Raw genomic sequence first — 17,188 nt, forward strand, 5'->3', positions numbered from 1 at the left:
ATGGCTGGACCACGCTGCAGACCCTTTGGAAAAGCTAACGTTTTTGCTTAGTGTTTCTAAAAGGACTGCTTCATGGTCCACACATTTTGTATTTGTTTTTATTTAAAGCAATTTCATGAGAAAAGAGCATATGAGATCAGAATATACTAAAAACCCAAAACAAGACAGAGTAACACTGGCTTACTAATTTTTTTTTTTAAAACGTATCTTGCTTTCTGCTGCTCTTAAGCCCTTTTGCTTTTTACTGGTGCTGTTTTAACCTTGTGCCTCAACCTCCACCTTGTCTGTTCATAGTTTCGCAAATCAAATAATCAAGAAATCCAGACAGATAAACTTATACCATGACTTCCTGTTAAAGAAGATATTCAGAAAAAAACTAGCCATAGAGGCTGCCAGCCTAAAATAAGAAGAGTAAGTTGCTCATATGGTTAAACAGCCACGTGAAGTAGTCAGACTGACTAGCAGTTAATTTAGCACACTTTTATCTAAGTTCTCTCAGAACTGAAGCTGCGAGTACAGGGGTCTCCTCAAGAAAATATGAAAGTTTCCAAGACCTGAAAGCTAAGTTCAGTGAAATACCAAAGACCACTTGAATAATCCAGTAAGGGCCATCTTCAGTATTTAATTTAGAGACAGGTGTGCATGTGCTTTGGGTTGGAATATCAATCAATCTTCTAGTTTGTGCTTCATGAGATTTTAGTTGAAAAATCAATACCAGAAATTGAAAGAGCAGAATGCGAAGTGGGAGCACAGAAGATCGAGCAATTTTGGCATTGTTCATCTATCCAGATAAATCTGGCAATAGGGATCATCCTCGCTTAGTTGTCAGAGACTCAAGGAGGGTCCTCATACGTATTTAAAGCTGTTTCTGGCACAATTTATGAATTTATGCTAAGGTCATGTAGGATGACTGGGTACCTATTTTTCTTATTTCAAAAGAATCTATTGTAGGTGCACAAGAAATCCGGTTGAGCTTCAGCCAAAAAACGTTCCCCCACCATAAACATGGAAGCTGTAGGAAGGAATGACAATAGAGTTTGGGGATAAAAGCTTTGCCACAGGCAGTATCAAGGTGGCGCACCTCTGCTTTCAGATGCTACAAAAAATTTCTCAGCATAAGGAAGGGGACTTAGACATTTCTTGTTCTGTGAAATATTAGGCAGTTAAAAATCCTTCAAGTTTTGAAAAATGTGACAAGCAAGTTCAGGGGTATGTGTGCCCCGCAGCAAGGACTTGGGAAGGTGAGGTATGCCCCACTACAACTGAATAGAAAAAGAAGAGGTCCAAGGTAGGGAGTTGGAGAACATGACAGTTTCAAGACGACAAAAATGACAAAGTCAGGAATGGAATAAATCACAAAATTTCTCATTCATGTTTGTGTTACTGGCAGTTACGGAGCCCAGTTACAGGCTTAAGAGTATTTTTTCTGGCAGCCAGCTGTTTTTGCTGCAGCTTGAGATTCAAACAGGCGAGCCTAGGGTCATTTTAGATAAAAACAAGGGTGAAGATGCATCAACATCTGAACAGTTTCCATCGCTCTGCTTTAACAGCAGGAAGCTTTACAAAAGTCCATATCCGAGAATGAACAAAAAAGGTATTTATAGCAAGCATGCAAGCAGCCAACCTTCCTGGCTATGTACCTATACCAAATCTTCACGGGAGAAAGACAGGAGATGCCTCCAAGAGCTCAGGTTATGAGCAATTCTCAAGCTGTAATGGGTGGGTATTCTTCAAGCATCCCACAGCTCCTTTGCAGACCCCAAATCCAGGAGCATGCAGTTTTATGGCAAACTGGCAGCTCTTGTTTCCTAGACAGGACGTGGGACTAGCTGGACTAACCATTTCAGTTCTCCCAGCACAGTCCTGCTGCTGGCCAGGTGAGGTGGCCCGGGTGTGGGAGCCCCATGCTCTGCCTGCAAGTCAAGGCTTTGAGAGCCACAGATAGGCCATGCCTGGCCAAAAAGCCCTCTTCACCTTTTGCAAGTTTTTACTCTATGTTAAAAGCCACAAGTCCTTCAACAGCTGCTCGATGTAAAAGACCAAACCATGGCAAAAAACAGGTTTCGAGTATGCATGTCCAAATCAGCTAACACCGCCCATCTGGTAGTCATTATCCACACATCCCAGTTCACATTTTAAACCACCATACTCCTTCTGGAAACAAAAGGTGTACTCTTTTGGAGTTGTACTAAAGAGAGGAGAATTCACAAGAACCAATACTGAATAGTTTGCGTTTATATACCAAAATAAAGGGAGTTTGGGTTTTTAATTTCAAGCAGCTCTGTCACACCAATATCTATGTGATAAGCTACCCATCACAGTTGCCTAGTCTACCCCATGCAACGTTATCACCTCCTCCAGGAGCTCTGTGGCATTTCAAACTTCTTAGCAAGCTTCCATCATTTAACAAAACCCTCTCGCTCCATTTTTCATTCTCGGATTAACGTTTACATATCTTCCTCAAAATCTTACTCATTCGAAGCCTTGTATCTTCTATCCATTAACAGGTTCAGAAGAAGCATTATGCATTGTCTGAACTGAAAACTGCAAGCACTAGTACATTGCAAAGGAACAGACACAACCCACTTCTAGGTCCTGAAATATCCCAGGGAATCAGGCCGTGCCGTAGGACTTCTCCCATGACACAAACATATAGCGATCATACTGGAACATTCACCTCAATGCTGGGATGCAACATGGTCCCTGCCCAGAGGAGGTGGAGAAAGGCCCAGATGATGCTGGTACCAAACACTCTGCAGCGTGCGGGCAGGCAGCTCTGAGCCACACCAAAGGGCAGCAACTGTACCTGTCACAGGCCAAACTGGCAGATGGAAACGTCTCTGATCTGCAAGGCTGCAGAGCAGCCTTCTAGTTTTATCAGCAATACACTTGGCAAACAAGTCATTTCAAGAGTCAAAACTTAGAGGAGGATAACTTTAAGTGTTAAATGTAGAAACATTACAATGCTTTTTTAAAAAGCATTTTATTAGACCAGACTAAATAAAATTTGTTTAGAGCACATAAAACAGAAATTCATCAGCGCAGCAAAGAACGGAAGCACTTAAATGTGTTTTACTACTGTGTAAAATCATTTTAATCTGAGAAAGGAAAGCCTGATTTTTGAAAGCCATTTGCTGTCAAACCACAAGCACTAAAAATCAAACTTAGAGAGAAATAGTGAGCATCTTAAAAAAAAAAAATTATGGTTATTTGCAAGCACTTCTGTAACATGTGCACTTAGACCTTACAGGAGATAAGTTTGTATGGAAGAAAAGATCATTTAAGCATTTTTTAATACTGGTGCAGTCTCAGTTGTCAACAGATCTCAGTATAGGATGAGTCTCTCTCATCCGAGATGTTCCCCTTACAGACAGAGCATTAGAAATTGGAGTCTACTCCATCATTCTGCCACACCAGTCATGAAAAGATGAGCATCATCACTGGCTGTAATGTAGAAATTGAGTCACGTCTTTGCATAAACTCCAGTCACTCATGTGTCATCAGCTGTAGCCTGGAGGTAATTATGAAGGGGTAACAGAAGGGCCATTCATATCCGCTTAGCAGTATGACATGCACTTTGATTATTTTGGTCTTTTACTACAGTACTGCTACCAGTCCCTCTTCCTTCTTTGCCGGCAAAACACAATTCTCTAAAGAAGTGTTCTAATTAGAAGTCAGCAATTTTAGAAATTAATTCTTTTTTAAACTCACCTGCCCCCCACCTCACTTAAAAACCCCTTGAAATGTGTTTTCTTTCACATCACTCGGATGCAAAAGCAAGCTAAAAGAAATGAGCCAAGGAAATGGCACAACAAACTAGATTTGCACCCTCTGCTCCATGTATATTTTTGAAAGGAGCAGCAGACTATTACTGCAATAAAGTGAAAATGTCATTAACTATCTCAAATCAATAAATATACAGAGAAATGACTTCTTCCAAATTATTCTTGGCCTTGTTAGTGTTATGCATTGCCTTCTAAACAAATGAAATAAGCAATCAGTTTTCACCTTGACTTATTACTTCAAACAGAAGTCAATTAAGCCTCAGAATACAACACTTATGTGATGAGCTGATAGACACTCACTGTAATTTCTAATATTTTACTTCCCTCATTTACTAAATAGGTTTATGGAGAATTATATGTTTATTCCCTGATGTTTAGTGTGTGATACACTAAAGCAGAGAACCAGCCAAACAGGATTCCTATGAGTCACCTTAAATATTTAACACAGATCGTATACTTGCGGGCTCTTTATGCTTTTACAAGCTTTACATAGAATCTTATGCTCATATGGGATCTTTGTCTTCCTATTTAGAAGTGATATCCACCTTCATGCAATAGCTTTACAAAGTTAAGTCCAGATGTAGCAATAGAAGCTATTTAACTTCACTTCTCTGCAACAGCCTGTTTTCTACTCTACAGGATTTCTGAACTCCAATATTAGTTTTCACTTGTCACATAGAATAACTCCTTCCTTCCCTGTAAAAATTCTGATCTCAAAAAAGTTAACCCTATTTAAGCAATTACTTATTTCTCAGTATTTTCTAAAGTTTTTTGTCTCAGTTCATCTGAGTATGACACAAAGTCTTCATCAGATACCATGCAGCTTTGACAAGTTATACTGTCACAACTTAAATTCTCACATCTATACAATTACAATTATCTTTATAAAGCTCTTGGAAATGTTAGAATATGAGATCCTGTGCTTGAGGACAATATTACATTATTTTCTTTACGTCATTCCATTTTTAAGGCTGTTTAGAATTTCATCTGAAAAGGCAGCACAAAACAAAAGAGGGAAACAAGAAGCAAAGATGTTATTTTCTTTCTTTCACTAACTGCTTCCTTTAATTTTGATTTTGTAATAGAGATATCCAGCTTGCTACTGTCATTAATTCTGCATCTTCTTAAAAAAAATTACGATAAATAACAAGGTAGTCATGAGAATCAACTTCTTCATAGAAAGCAACACTGGTTGCCTGAAACACCAAGTTTGTTTCAAAGGTGTCTTTTCTCAAGACACCTTTTGCTAGGAGTACCTACAGGCCAGGACTCCCAATTCTCTCCAGCTGTAACCCATTCTGAATAACCAGATGTACCCAATAAATTGCTTAACTGAGGCACCTCCAAAAAATTATTTCCACCAAAGCTTAGTTTCGCAGTAATTAATGGATTAAAAACTTGTTCTGGATTTTAGAGCTTACCAATCATCAATCTGTTGCCAAAAATATTCTTGACCATCAGCAGCCACATGTTACAGGGACCTTGAGAATCATTTGAAACTTCCTTGCTTTCCAACAGCTGTCAGATGCAAACTGCTAGAGCCTAGGTTTGCCTTACAGGGGGAAGTTACTGTGTTGTTACTCAAATACTCTCCTTCACAGAACAGAAAATACCCGAATTCCTCAAATTCAAGATATTACATTGAGACTTCTGTTCTAAGTGACTATTTTTTTTAATCTAAAGAAACACAAAAATTATCTAAATTAATTATCCTTATTCTCTCTTGTAAAAAGTTACATCCATATTTTCGGAAGCCAAATTTAAAGAGCAGAAGTACACTTTGGATGAAAATCCTAACATCAAATTTGGTCAGTTCTCATTAGGTTCTAAAAAATTAAAAGTATAAATTTTAATTCAAAGATAGCTGCTCTAAACAATAGGCCTGCCAATATATTTTGGATTTAGAGGGCAAAAATATGACTGTTCCAAATGAAAATATTATAAATATTTTTTGGTTTAATGATGCAATGTGTACTTCTGCTCCTTAAGCTAGATATGCATTTCTCCTTTGATAAATATAAACATTTTCTGCTGAACTTCCACAAAGGCCAGGACAAATTTTTCTGATACATGTGCCCATGTATTCCAAGATGGAAAAAAACTCTTTAAAGTGCTAAGAAGTTTCCAAGAAAACTAGTATCTCCACTCTTACAGTCATCCACATGTCACGAAATGCTGGTAATAGCTCACACACTAATGGTTGATTTCTATTTCCTCCTAGAAAAACTGAAGCCTGTTTCAGCCACACAATTTCTAGGACATTACTTATGTTGTTTCCTGTGTCACATCCACTATTAGTGGTATCCACATATTATTGTCAAGGCTCTCAAATGGCATTTCCCTCTATGAAGGAAACTTCTTGAAGATGTCATCACAGTCATTCCCAAGTAAAGTTTGAACTGTAAGTACCAGTCTTCCCGTAACCATACCAAGATAAGCACAACAGTGAAATTTATTTTCTGTTCATCACTGTAGCACCCTGTGGCATAGACACAAATTTGAAGCTCATTTCCACAGCAGAATCTGTTGAGAGCTCTCAAAACAGTTAGATTCATTTATTAACTAGAAGAACAGAAATGGCGTTCATAATAATTAAGCATTTTACCATCTGAAGTTTTTTTAAACAGCCTCAGTAGTTCTGAATGGGGCATTTTATGCATTAAAATGAGAGGATGAAAAGGTAATATTTGTTAATTCACACTTTAAACAGTCACAAAGCCCTTCAAGTCACTCTAACAATACATTACCTTTTCACTCGAAAGCCGCCTTAAACAGTCAAAACCAGATTTAAAACCAAGCTAGTACTGTGCTGCTAAAACGAACAGCCTCCACCCCCAAACATTAGGAGTTTATACATGCCAGTGAGCTGGAGCCTGGAACACCCCAGGCTGCAGCACTCAGGCAGCCTTGCGGGGGGCAGCCCTGAGGCAGGGGAAGGGGCTGAGCAGCCCTCAGGAGGCAAGAAGCAGAGGCTCACGCAGGAGTCATCAGGGCCTCAGTCTCAGCAGCTGGTGATGTACTTTTGCAGGACATCACAGAAACAACCCGAGTTCGGGATTTTCCTTCCCAAGGGAGCATCTGGCTGCCACCCACAGCAGCAGACCTCTCATGCACACATTCCCACCCCACCCCAGCACTGGTGGTTCTTCACTCCTGCTCCTTCCCGCTGTGAACCACTGTGCAGGAGCATACCCATAACACTTTGGGTATGGACAGACCTACAAAACTAGATCCACAATAATTTTTTTTTCTTCCTGACTGGGTGCCTGAACTGTCTCCTCAAGGCCAGGCAAGCACCAGCCCGTGCAGACACGAAGGCAAGGCTGCAGGAGTAGCATCCACAGCCTGACTTCAGACAGACATGCTAAACCATGTGTTTAAAGCCTCTGTGAACGCATTTGTTACTGAAGGGACAAGAAATAAATTCAAAATTAATACGCAAAATGAATACCAGGGGAAGTGAAAAGATCAACTCAAATGCAGTGGTGCAAACTTCAGAGCTTAATGCAGTTAAAGGTTAACGGAAGATGGCTTTCCTTGGCACTTCATGCACTTATTGTAAACGGCTGATCTCACCATTTCCTCTGTACTGCCACTTTTCCTTTCTCCTTTGAACTTAAAAAACAGGAAAATAGTTATGAAGTCACAGGAATTACCAGGGAATCGGGGGGGTGCAGCAGTCTAGAAAGACTAAGCTTGCTTTTGTGATTAGCCCGCAGTTTGACACGTGTTTCTAACACTGCTAGCGCACGTACAGCTGCCTGACAACAGAAAACCTTGCCACAGCGTGGTGTTCTGGTCAGCCACACCATTCACTGCCATCAAGTATTATGGATGACAAGAGGGTTTCCATCTTGTATTAACCCAGTGCAACAGTAGCTCCTGCAAGGCAGATATCAGGTTTTTAGGATTTTTAAATTCAGAAGAGTAGTAAAGGTAGTTAAGCATAGAAACCCCCTGGACAAACCCTGATGTCTTGAATGTGAAGGTATTCTCAGAAGCAGCTGTCAATATTGACAGCTCTGAGATAACACTTGCAACAAACAGATCTGAGCTCAGGCAGTTTTGCCAGAGATTCCTGCTCAGCTAGAAACAGCATGGCAGCATTGCTTAATCTCATTTAACCCTTCAACAGCAGCCTCGCAACTTCACTCCAGATGGGCTGGCTGCATTTTTGACAGAAGTCATTGCCAGCAAGTCCTGATTTTGTTTGCAGCTATAGCCCATTTCAAATGAGCTCCTAAAAAGCAACTTCAAACTTTTGTGCAGAAATGCATTGGGACCTCTTGGAGAAAAAAAAAAAGGAAAGCAAACCCAAACAAACCCAATAGCTGAATCACTTCCCAGTAACTTCAGCTTTGCAGGGAAAGCGGGAGAGGCAGGGGCAGGTTTTGCCAAGAGGCTCAGGATGGGCTGCACAGCCTCGAAGTGACCTAACAGCTCACTCCAGCTCTTTTCTCCATTTGGCCAGGCAGCCTGTCCTCGACCCCGTCTCACCCTCACGCTGGCTCTGACCACACATTAGGATGGTCCACACCGCTAATCTGGCAAAGAAATGCTCTCTCTTTGGCTGGATTAGCTTTCTGGTAGTTGCAAGCTGAATCAGCCTTCTGCGGGGACAGACCAGCACCAGAGGAGTCCAGAGCAGGACCCTCCTCTGGTTATAGCAATCTGTTTCATCAGCTTACACAGCATTGCGTCTCTTCACACTTGCTCTATTGGGAGGAATGGAAGCACAGCTTTGTTCTTCATGTAATCAACTACGCATGATTTATTTTATTTTTTTTAAACCAGAGAAGCTGAAGCTACTTTCAGTTGACTCTGCAGTAGTTAAGCTACAAGCCCCTGCCTTACGAGCTAAAACCTAACTCCAAGTTTCTCCCTGAGTTTACCCAAAGAGTTTGAAAATTACATCAAAGGGGTCCCCAAGAGATACTTCAGAAAAATAAACATATGGCCAGTTGAAATTAAGTTAGCTACAGCAGACTCCACACCTGACCAGAAAGGAAAAAAACCCAAACCAACAAACAAAACCAAAACAAACAACAAAACCAAAACAACTCTTCACAGTCTTCCCTAAAAACCAGAAATCCTAGAGGATGTTGCCCCCAGCTAACTACCAGATTCTGAGTATTCCTTACACTACTATGGCAGAAGAGTCCTTCTCACCCCTATGGTAAGTACACAAGAATAAGACAGTGACTGTTCACCAAGCATTGTCTTATCCTGGGAAAGAACAACCTCAATACAAATAATTGGTATGAAAGTACATTAATATGTCATATTTAACCCAGTTTCATGTGCTTAGACTTAACTCTCGAAGATTTCTTATTTTATACAATTCAATAGAAATTTCATTTCTTTTTTCTTTCCATCTGCAAAAGAATAATGAAGAGGAAGAAGGAGCAAAATTACTAGTTTCCTCCACGCAGCTCTCTCTTTCCTCCATCTTCAACACCACTTTTTTCTCCCCCCCCTTTTTTTAAATAACCATTCCCATTATTAAAAAAAAAAATTATATTTAGACTAAGTGACCTGTAAAATAGCCTGGAAGAAGCAAATAGGTATGACAGGCTTCTTCTCCTTAAATATTACATTAATGAAGTATACTTGAATTTTAAAAAGTTGCAATACAAAATATTTGAGAGAAGAATCTAGGCCAAGGCATGTAATTATAAAATTTACCAAAAATCAAGGTGTTTCTTACACAGTAATTAAAGATCGCACAGAAGTTTACCACTGAGAATTTCACATATGAATTTCACATTAGATAACAGGCATCCAAGAAATCCTGTATGAAACTGCTTTGAAGATCTTAAACTGGAACACCTTTCTCTGCTAAGGAACTAATCAACAGTTTAAAAAAACCCAACCCAATCCACAAAACGGGCTAAGAGCCACTGCTCTTACTGAGTTGAACCAGACTTGGACTTAAATGCAGTATTTTTAGATGAAATGAGCGCGAGCAGGTATTATCCCACAAGAAGAGAATGCTACATTCCTGGCAACACACTAAGACAACTCAATGCTTTTTCGTAAACCAGACTGTAAAAACACTGCGTATCAGAACACCCAAAATAAAATTGATACTGAACTTGGAACAGTAGTTATAAATGCAAGAGAAACTGTTATTAAAGCCTTCATGAACAGTTGCAGCATAAATCCATAACTGTTATAATTTCTTTAACTTCAGATTTTTCTTCTCTCAAAAGTTTTCAAAGCAGACTAAAAGTTTCTAGTGTAATATCAAGCTGACTAGGTCATTATGTCTGCCAGACTAAAACAAGTAAACGTTAAAACACATCAGATTAATTCCACTCTAAATTCCAGGTGCATTTCTAAATTATTTTTTTAAATGAAATATTGATAGTTTTAGGACACCACCAATAATGCAGGATTCCATAAATACAACCATTATAACTCACACTTAATTCTGAATAGCTCAAAACATTTCTTCCCCTTATATACTCTATCTAATGTCAGTAACAAAGCAAGATCATGCCTATTATCTGTTGAAACTAGTCTTTCCTACAAGGGCAGAACTTGAAGTATATACTTGGAAAGGTACTCAACCCCGAAGGACTCTCTGACTACAAATATTTAAAAACTTCTCTTCTAAAAAGATGTGAAGCTGCAAAGAGGCCATAAAACTCTGTATCAGGGTTTCTATTTTCTCTATCCAACTGATGCCAGGAGCAGGTTTACCACTATCTCCACAGGAAAACAGAAATCACTGGAATGGAAACACAAATGTTATGTATCAGTATATTAACATTTCCAGAAGCCCTTGTTGAGAAGAGTTCAACAAATTAAAGCCAAAATTGAATAGCTGTGAATTTTTACCTCAGACTGCAGGTGCTGGATCACAACTGTTAATGCTTCAAACTTCTGGTTACTGCTTGTCAGGAATTTCTTCAGCTGTAAGATGATTCCACTTTGTGTCTCACATTTTGTTTTGTACTGTGTCAACTCGGCTGGTTTTGTGCCAGGCGAATGCGCATCTGTGGAGGCTTGAGTTTGTACACACGAGCTCTTGGGACTCCGCTGCTTGCCCTTGTCAACTAAAACAACAACAATTAATTAATATGCACTTTATGTTGAAGTCTCACCAAAACTTAAGACAGGTGCAAAAGTAAGTAGTTAAAAATTCTTATAAACACTTCCCAAAATATTAACTAGGAGAAAGGGTTATTCAGCAGCACTGCAGAACTGGCACTATCATCTGCCAGGTTGATTTCTAGCACCACAACCGTGTATACAGTGTTTTGCACTTCATCCTTACTTTCATGTATTCTGTGGCTTACTTTTCAGCATACTCTTCACACTGTGCTTTGAATAAGTATTTTCATAAAATGCAAGATCTCTGTCATCCCACCTATCCAGTAACTTAGTTTAACCTAACAGTTGACCACTTCTGTTTGCAACACAGATTCCGTATTTCCTGCACTCTAAAGTACTGCTGAACACGAAACCATTTTCCCTACATTTACTTGGTCTTTTTCTTCCTTTCAAAATTTTAATTGCAAAAACTCCCCTCTCTGCAGCTCAAGTTTGAGCTTTATTAACTAGAAGTCTTGCAGCATTTCTTAGTGTCAGCAATTTCAGTCCAAGGATGAGACTTTTAAAAGTGTTCTAAAATGTAATATATTTCAAGTTTGCCCCACCACTATTCACAGTCCAAGAATTACATCGTTGATTTAATATTCCTAGTTATGTTGCAACCCCAATCCCTTCACAGTACACAATCATCTCATGTCAGAGGAAACCACATTACATAATCCAGCGCTTGACTTGTAAACACTGTGGAGGTTACAGGTTTCTCTGCTGTCTTCACACTGGAAAGGGAGTACAATACTGCTGTGCAGATAGGGTCAGTCTTCCCCATTTGATCACATGGGGAACGAGCAAACACTTTTGCAATAAAAGGCTGATGCAATACATAAATATCCCTTGGCAATTTAATGAAGACATCTAAGCAAATTACTTTGTACAGTTTCAACTTAACAAGATTTCTTCAAGATAAAGTGAAAAAACCTGAGGGGTGAGATTTAAAGAAAAGAAAAATAGGAACATGCGGAAAAAACAGGGGACAAACTAACCAACTAGAAATAGTTCCTCATGAATCCTTTCTGAAGCCCAAGCACCTGGTTTGAAGGTGGTCAAGTGACTCTGAAATAGTCCTAGCAGTGTAAGGTTCAATCACACAACTGCAGACAGTATTAATAACAAAAGCTTTGATTCTCAGTTAATGTTAGTCTGACTGACACATCAACTATTGCATTAATACATCAGTCTTGCACAGCCTTCACTTGTTTCCAAAGCCTTTGAAAACAAGTTTCCTGTTCAAAATACTGCTGTCCCCTGTGCTTCTCTTACTGAGCTGGGTATAAAGTGCCTCCCGAGCCTATTAATTTTCCAAATAAATCCTCACTTGGCAAGTTTTTCTGTCATCCCTCATAGTTAGAGAATTGTCAGCATATTGTTTTATAACATTCAGATGCTCTTGTATTCTTGGAGATTTCACTACACTTCTGCTCAGAGATGCTGATTGGTAAAGGGTGTATTTTCAGTTAGAAACATACTGTTTAGTAACAGAGCTGTTAAAAGGTATATCAACATGATAACCCAAGTCAAAATGCAAATCTGTAAGGGAAAGAAAGATCAAGCTTGGCTGCCAGTTCTAGTTAGCTTATTTTTATCACCATTTTAACTAACATGACCACTTCTTTTCTTGCAGTGCAGACATAACAATGTCCTTTGAGCAGACCGCTTTAAATGAATGACAATTCACATTTGAGAGCAACCACGTCAGATTTCCAGCACTCTTAGGGAGAATATTGTGTTTAGGAAAATACAGGTTACTTTCTGAAGCTCCTTCAAAAATCACAAGAGACAATAATCACGGAGAGAGGAAAAAAAGAGCAGGGACTAGAGAACAAACATGTACAATCAGCCCTTCCCTGCCCTACTGGCTCACATACTCCTACTCTCTCACACATTCCACCTCCCCTCCTGAATGCTCCACTTACAAAAAAAGAGAACTACAGCACTCCCCTTAATTTAAGGGTACTGGGTAAATTCACTGATACAGATGCTAACGTCATCGTTTAATTAACTATATGAAATGACTTTTACATCCATTTGTAGGACCCTGGCAGAGCTGTGTTCAATGTGAACAAATGTTTGCAGACAATTTTTATTCTGGGAAAAAAAAGATTACATCACATACTGTTACCTAATGAAATTATTTCATTTAAATACAGTGATACAACAACTAACCACAAACGAAACAGGACTCCAGATATCCACTGTTTCCAGAGTTCAGGCAGCCTTTATCAGTTTGCTAGTTTCACACCATTGCTTTTATCATGGTGCCCAGACTACCAAGTCTTTTCCTAGAATCTCATTCAGACATCCAACCAAGCCAACCCTGGATACGATACTAAAAAAAGCTGAACAAAATACACGCGCTAGAGAAATTCAGTGACATTCCTGTTGGCAATTTTATCATAGACATGTGCTATACACAGCCACTTCAAATGCTGAAAAGCATTTCTCTGCTAACATAAACCCTCTGTAGCCTGAACTGCCTCTACAGATTAACACCAGCAACACTTCAATGCTTATTTATGGCCTATGTACCTCTGGGCAATGACAGATTGTTTCCAGATTTGTATAGAAGGCATGCTGTGATGTCAAAACAAAAGCCATGCTTTCATGAAAACAAAAACATCATGAGTCTAATTACTGATACAACACATCAGTGATGGACTCTAAATCAAAGACAGTATTGGTTACCAGCCCAAGTCCTCCTCACTTTCACCTTTTTACTTGCCACCTTTATACAGTCAGGCTTGTAAAGCAGAACAATTTCCACCCTTAAGTTATGTTCTGGACTCCTCTCCAACAGGCTCCAAAACATCATATCTGATCTAGTTGAAATGCTCAATTTCTGAAGACTAGAAATCAGTTTCTCAAGTACCACATGTAGCACAGTAACCAGACACAATCACTCTCTTAGATCCTATCCTTCATACTAGTAAAAAACTAGCAGCAATTGCGCAAAGGCTAAGCCTTTTGATCGCTGAATCATTCACAGAAGATTTGATATCTCGCTAGCAAAAAGAATACCCCATGACCTTGGAAAAGGTCCAGAAATCCTCCCCACTCCCTCTACAGTCACTACAAGGATGGCAGCAACAAACTCTACTTCTTTAGAGGAAGTATTTGACCCATCCCAAGTTTTCCATAGAGCAAACTGTTTCCCATACATAGCTTCTCTAGTTAATATGCATTCAAAAGCAAGAAATATACAACTGTCTGTACGTCAGGGTGTGTTCCAGTGAATTACGTTTAAGTGCTGGGGTATTGCCCAGTACTTGACATTGTACTTGGCTGTCTATCTCAGAACTTGCCTGGGACCGCTGGTTTCCTGAGCCTCTGTATCTTGTGCACTATTGCTGGATTACCAGACAAAATATCTATCACCCACTTCTTGGTTTGCAGAGCCAAATCAAAGCCTTACTTTGCTTATCATGGACTAGGAAGATCTGTGTAGTAATGTCTACACTGGCTAGAAATTATTTTCTTTAAGCAAGAAATTCAATTTCTAAAAAAAAATATTTCTTAAAAGCATTCCAAATAGCCTAAAGAAACTACTTGACAAGCACAAGTAGGAACAACCTCACTTCCCCCCCCACACTTCTGCAGTCACTGTTGTCTTACCCCCAAGAACCTTCTCACATTCCTCATCCAAACTGTTAGCTTCCACAGGTTTTTCAAAACCCATGTGTCTCTTGCATAAGCATTTTTCAAAGAAAAATCCTTGCTCCACATTTTCTCTTGCAGGAAGATGCAGACTGGTAAAAACTTTCTGCCTCTCCTCCATCTTCTGGAAAGCCTTATCTACACATGTTAAATTGGTGCTCACTTCTTTGATCAGTAAGACCAGATCAGTCTGAGTATTTAATCGAGCTTCCATTTCTTCTCTTACTCGCTGGATTTCCTCAAGCACAGTTCTTATATCCAAGTGACTGGACTTCACCTCTGCTTTGAGGTCTTCTTTCACCTGTTGCTGGCTCCTCTGCAGCGCTAACACTGTTCTGATTTCCTTTTGAGATGTTTCCACCTCATGCTTTAGTTCCTTCTGTCCAGCCTGCATCGCCTCCTGGCTAGCTTTCACTTCTGCCAACAGAGCAGCGAGGCACTCCATCCCGATCCCATGGGAGTTGCAGGACCTCTTCCAGTGTCACAGCTTCCAAGCAGCTGGAGACATTTGTGAGCTGGTAGCAGATTTCCCCAGACAGCAAGAGAGCTAGCGCATAGTCCTTGGTATGGTATCCTACCTCAATTTACAGTGTGCTGCAGTGAAGGTACTAGGTAGAAGTCTAGTACGTGACAAGACAAAGACACTAAATACTTCAATAAGCAGGGCTCTAGAACCAGAGCTCCTTCTCAGGACTCAGCCAGAGCACTAATCAGTTTAATTGGCAGATTATGCCACGCCTGCATTTTTTAAAATCTTTTGCTGACATCATTGTATGTGGGACGTCACCCCAAAAGCCACTCCCAACAGTCATTTGATCTGTGCATCAATCAAAATATGCCTGGGCATCAGTAACCAGGTTTCTTGCAATACAGCCAAACACTCTGCAAGAATGCAGCTGCCCTTCCCTTCCAACACAAAGGCTCAAAAGGAGCCTGAATTGCCTGCAGGAGCTGAAAGCGAAACAGTTCAACAGCACTTAGGTATTTCAATTGTATATTCAACAAGGTGATTATGCATCTGTCCTTCTGCTAATGTTTGCAGCGAGGGTTCAGGAGTACATCTGTGACCATCTTGGACATTGGCCCACTCCCACTGAACGCCCTCCTCATTCCCACAGCTAGCAACACCCTTTCAGCAATCTTTGGAAGAACCATGATTCTGAGGAAGCCCTCTAGCCCACAAACAATAAACAGTTACCAGAGCAATACAGGAAAACTGACTAATGAGGTATTTTTGGCAGGTTAAGGAGGCTAAGCCTTTTAGCTACCAAGCCTAAGTGTTAACTTTTGTATGTAAGAATTAAGGCTTCTTACTTTTAAGCACAGAAATCATAACAGGTCTCGGCTCCATGTAAAAACAAGTATATTAATGACATCAGGCTGTTAGCTATTTTGTTACACACTGATTTAATTGCCTGGCCATTGGATTCAGTTTGGAAAAAAATAACCAATGCAACATAGATCTTGGTCTACAGAAGGCGTCAGTCTCTGCCTTCAAAGAGGTGAGTTGGTATTCAGCACAACACCCAGCAGAGCAGGACTCGGAGCAGTACACAAGTTGGAGCTCAGGAGAGCTTTTATACCACACCTTTGGCCCTGTCACGACTCCAGGATGCTTTTGGACACAGTGATGATCTCAAAAGACACCCCAGAGCAGAAGACCTATGCTATCCATCCAAAACCACAGTAACTCCTGTCAGCACTGTTTTGGGCAGGGGAGCATCACTAAGAATGTCAATAGTCCACGTGTGCACAGATGCAGGATTTCCAACTCACCACAGTGCTGCTGGCCAGAAAGCCAATCTGCAGAGTCCCACTTGCAATGGAAGTTCACTGCTCACTTGCCAGTTCACCTCCTGTACTGGGCCAGAAATACTCACGAGACCAGGAAGGTATCGGAGACACACCCTCCACGCAGAGCACCTCACGGCTTGCAGGTATGCCCCAACTGTCCTGCTGTCACAGCGGTATCACAGCCCCTGGTGGACATAACACTGATAGTGGAGCTTTTTTCTGAGTTCGTATCACCAGCCAGAAGGCGAGACATGGGCTTTCTGAGGGGATTTCCCCAGCACATGTACAGGCTGCAGGTGTAGCTTCTTGCCCCCCTTGCCCCATTTCTAGCTGGATAGCTATCCCAAGAGTTCCTAAGCATTATTATTCACGTAGTCACCACTGAAGAGCAGTACACAAAACAGACTGCAGAACCACAGTCTGAAGTCTGAATCCAGGTAACATCTTTGACAAAAGATTTAGGTAGGTGGAGAAAGCGAGGTATGAGCACTAGCAGTACTTTTGCATCCCTAGACCAACACCTGCAGTAATTCAGCTCAGCAGTATAACTCTTCATTCCAAGCTTCACCATGCCTTAGCTGTTCCTAAAAATCTCATGAACAGAGGTGAAGGACTTGCAAAGACCTTGACAGACATTTCCTGGAAGCAAATGAGAATCCAGCTGAATTGATTTCCATTGGTTCAGTTACGATACAGGTGGAGAACAGGTCTCTCTCTGTGAGAGAGAAGGTATTCACCAGGCTCATAGATGTAACCATCTGAAATCTAAGCCTTCCTTACAGCTTTTGGTAGCCAACACGGATCCTGTGTTTATACTACGAGGAACAGGTTGAAGTGCCATC

The 17,188-nt window shown here is 40.4% G+C and overlaps 1 protein-coding gene across 6 annotated transcripts in view; it reads right to left on the reverse strand.

Annotated features, from left to right (window-relative positions):
• Positions 1-17,188, reverse strand: part of MTUS1 (microtubule associated scaffold protein 1) — a 94,000-nt gene that overhangs the window by 21,420 nt on the left and 55,392 nt on the right. For 5 of the 6 annotated variants that reach the window (XM_059817551.1, XM_059817549.1, XM_059817550.1 and 2 more), the window contains one exon: positions 10,629-10,846. In XM_059817551.1, coding sequence (XP_059673534.1) covers positions 10,629-10,846 — 218 coding nt within the window. Of the gene's footprint in view, positions 1-10,628; positions 10,847-15,433; positions 15,449-17,188 lie in introns of all 6 variants that reach the window. The other variant, XM_059817553.1, reaches the window with a different exon arrangement.

The sequence above is a fragment of the Gavia stellata genome, chromosome 5 (genome assembly GCF_030936135.1).
Source record: "Gavia stellata isolate bGavSte3 chromosome 5, bGavSte3.hap2, whole genome shotgun sequence".
Lineage (NCBI taxonomy): Eukaryota > Metazoa > Chordata > Aves > Gaviiformes > Gaviidae > Gavia > Gavia stellata.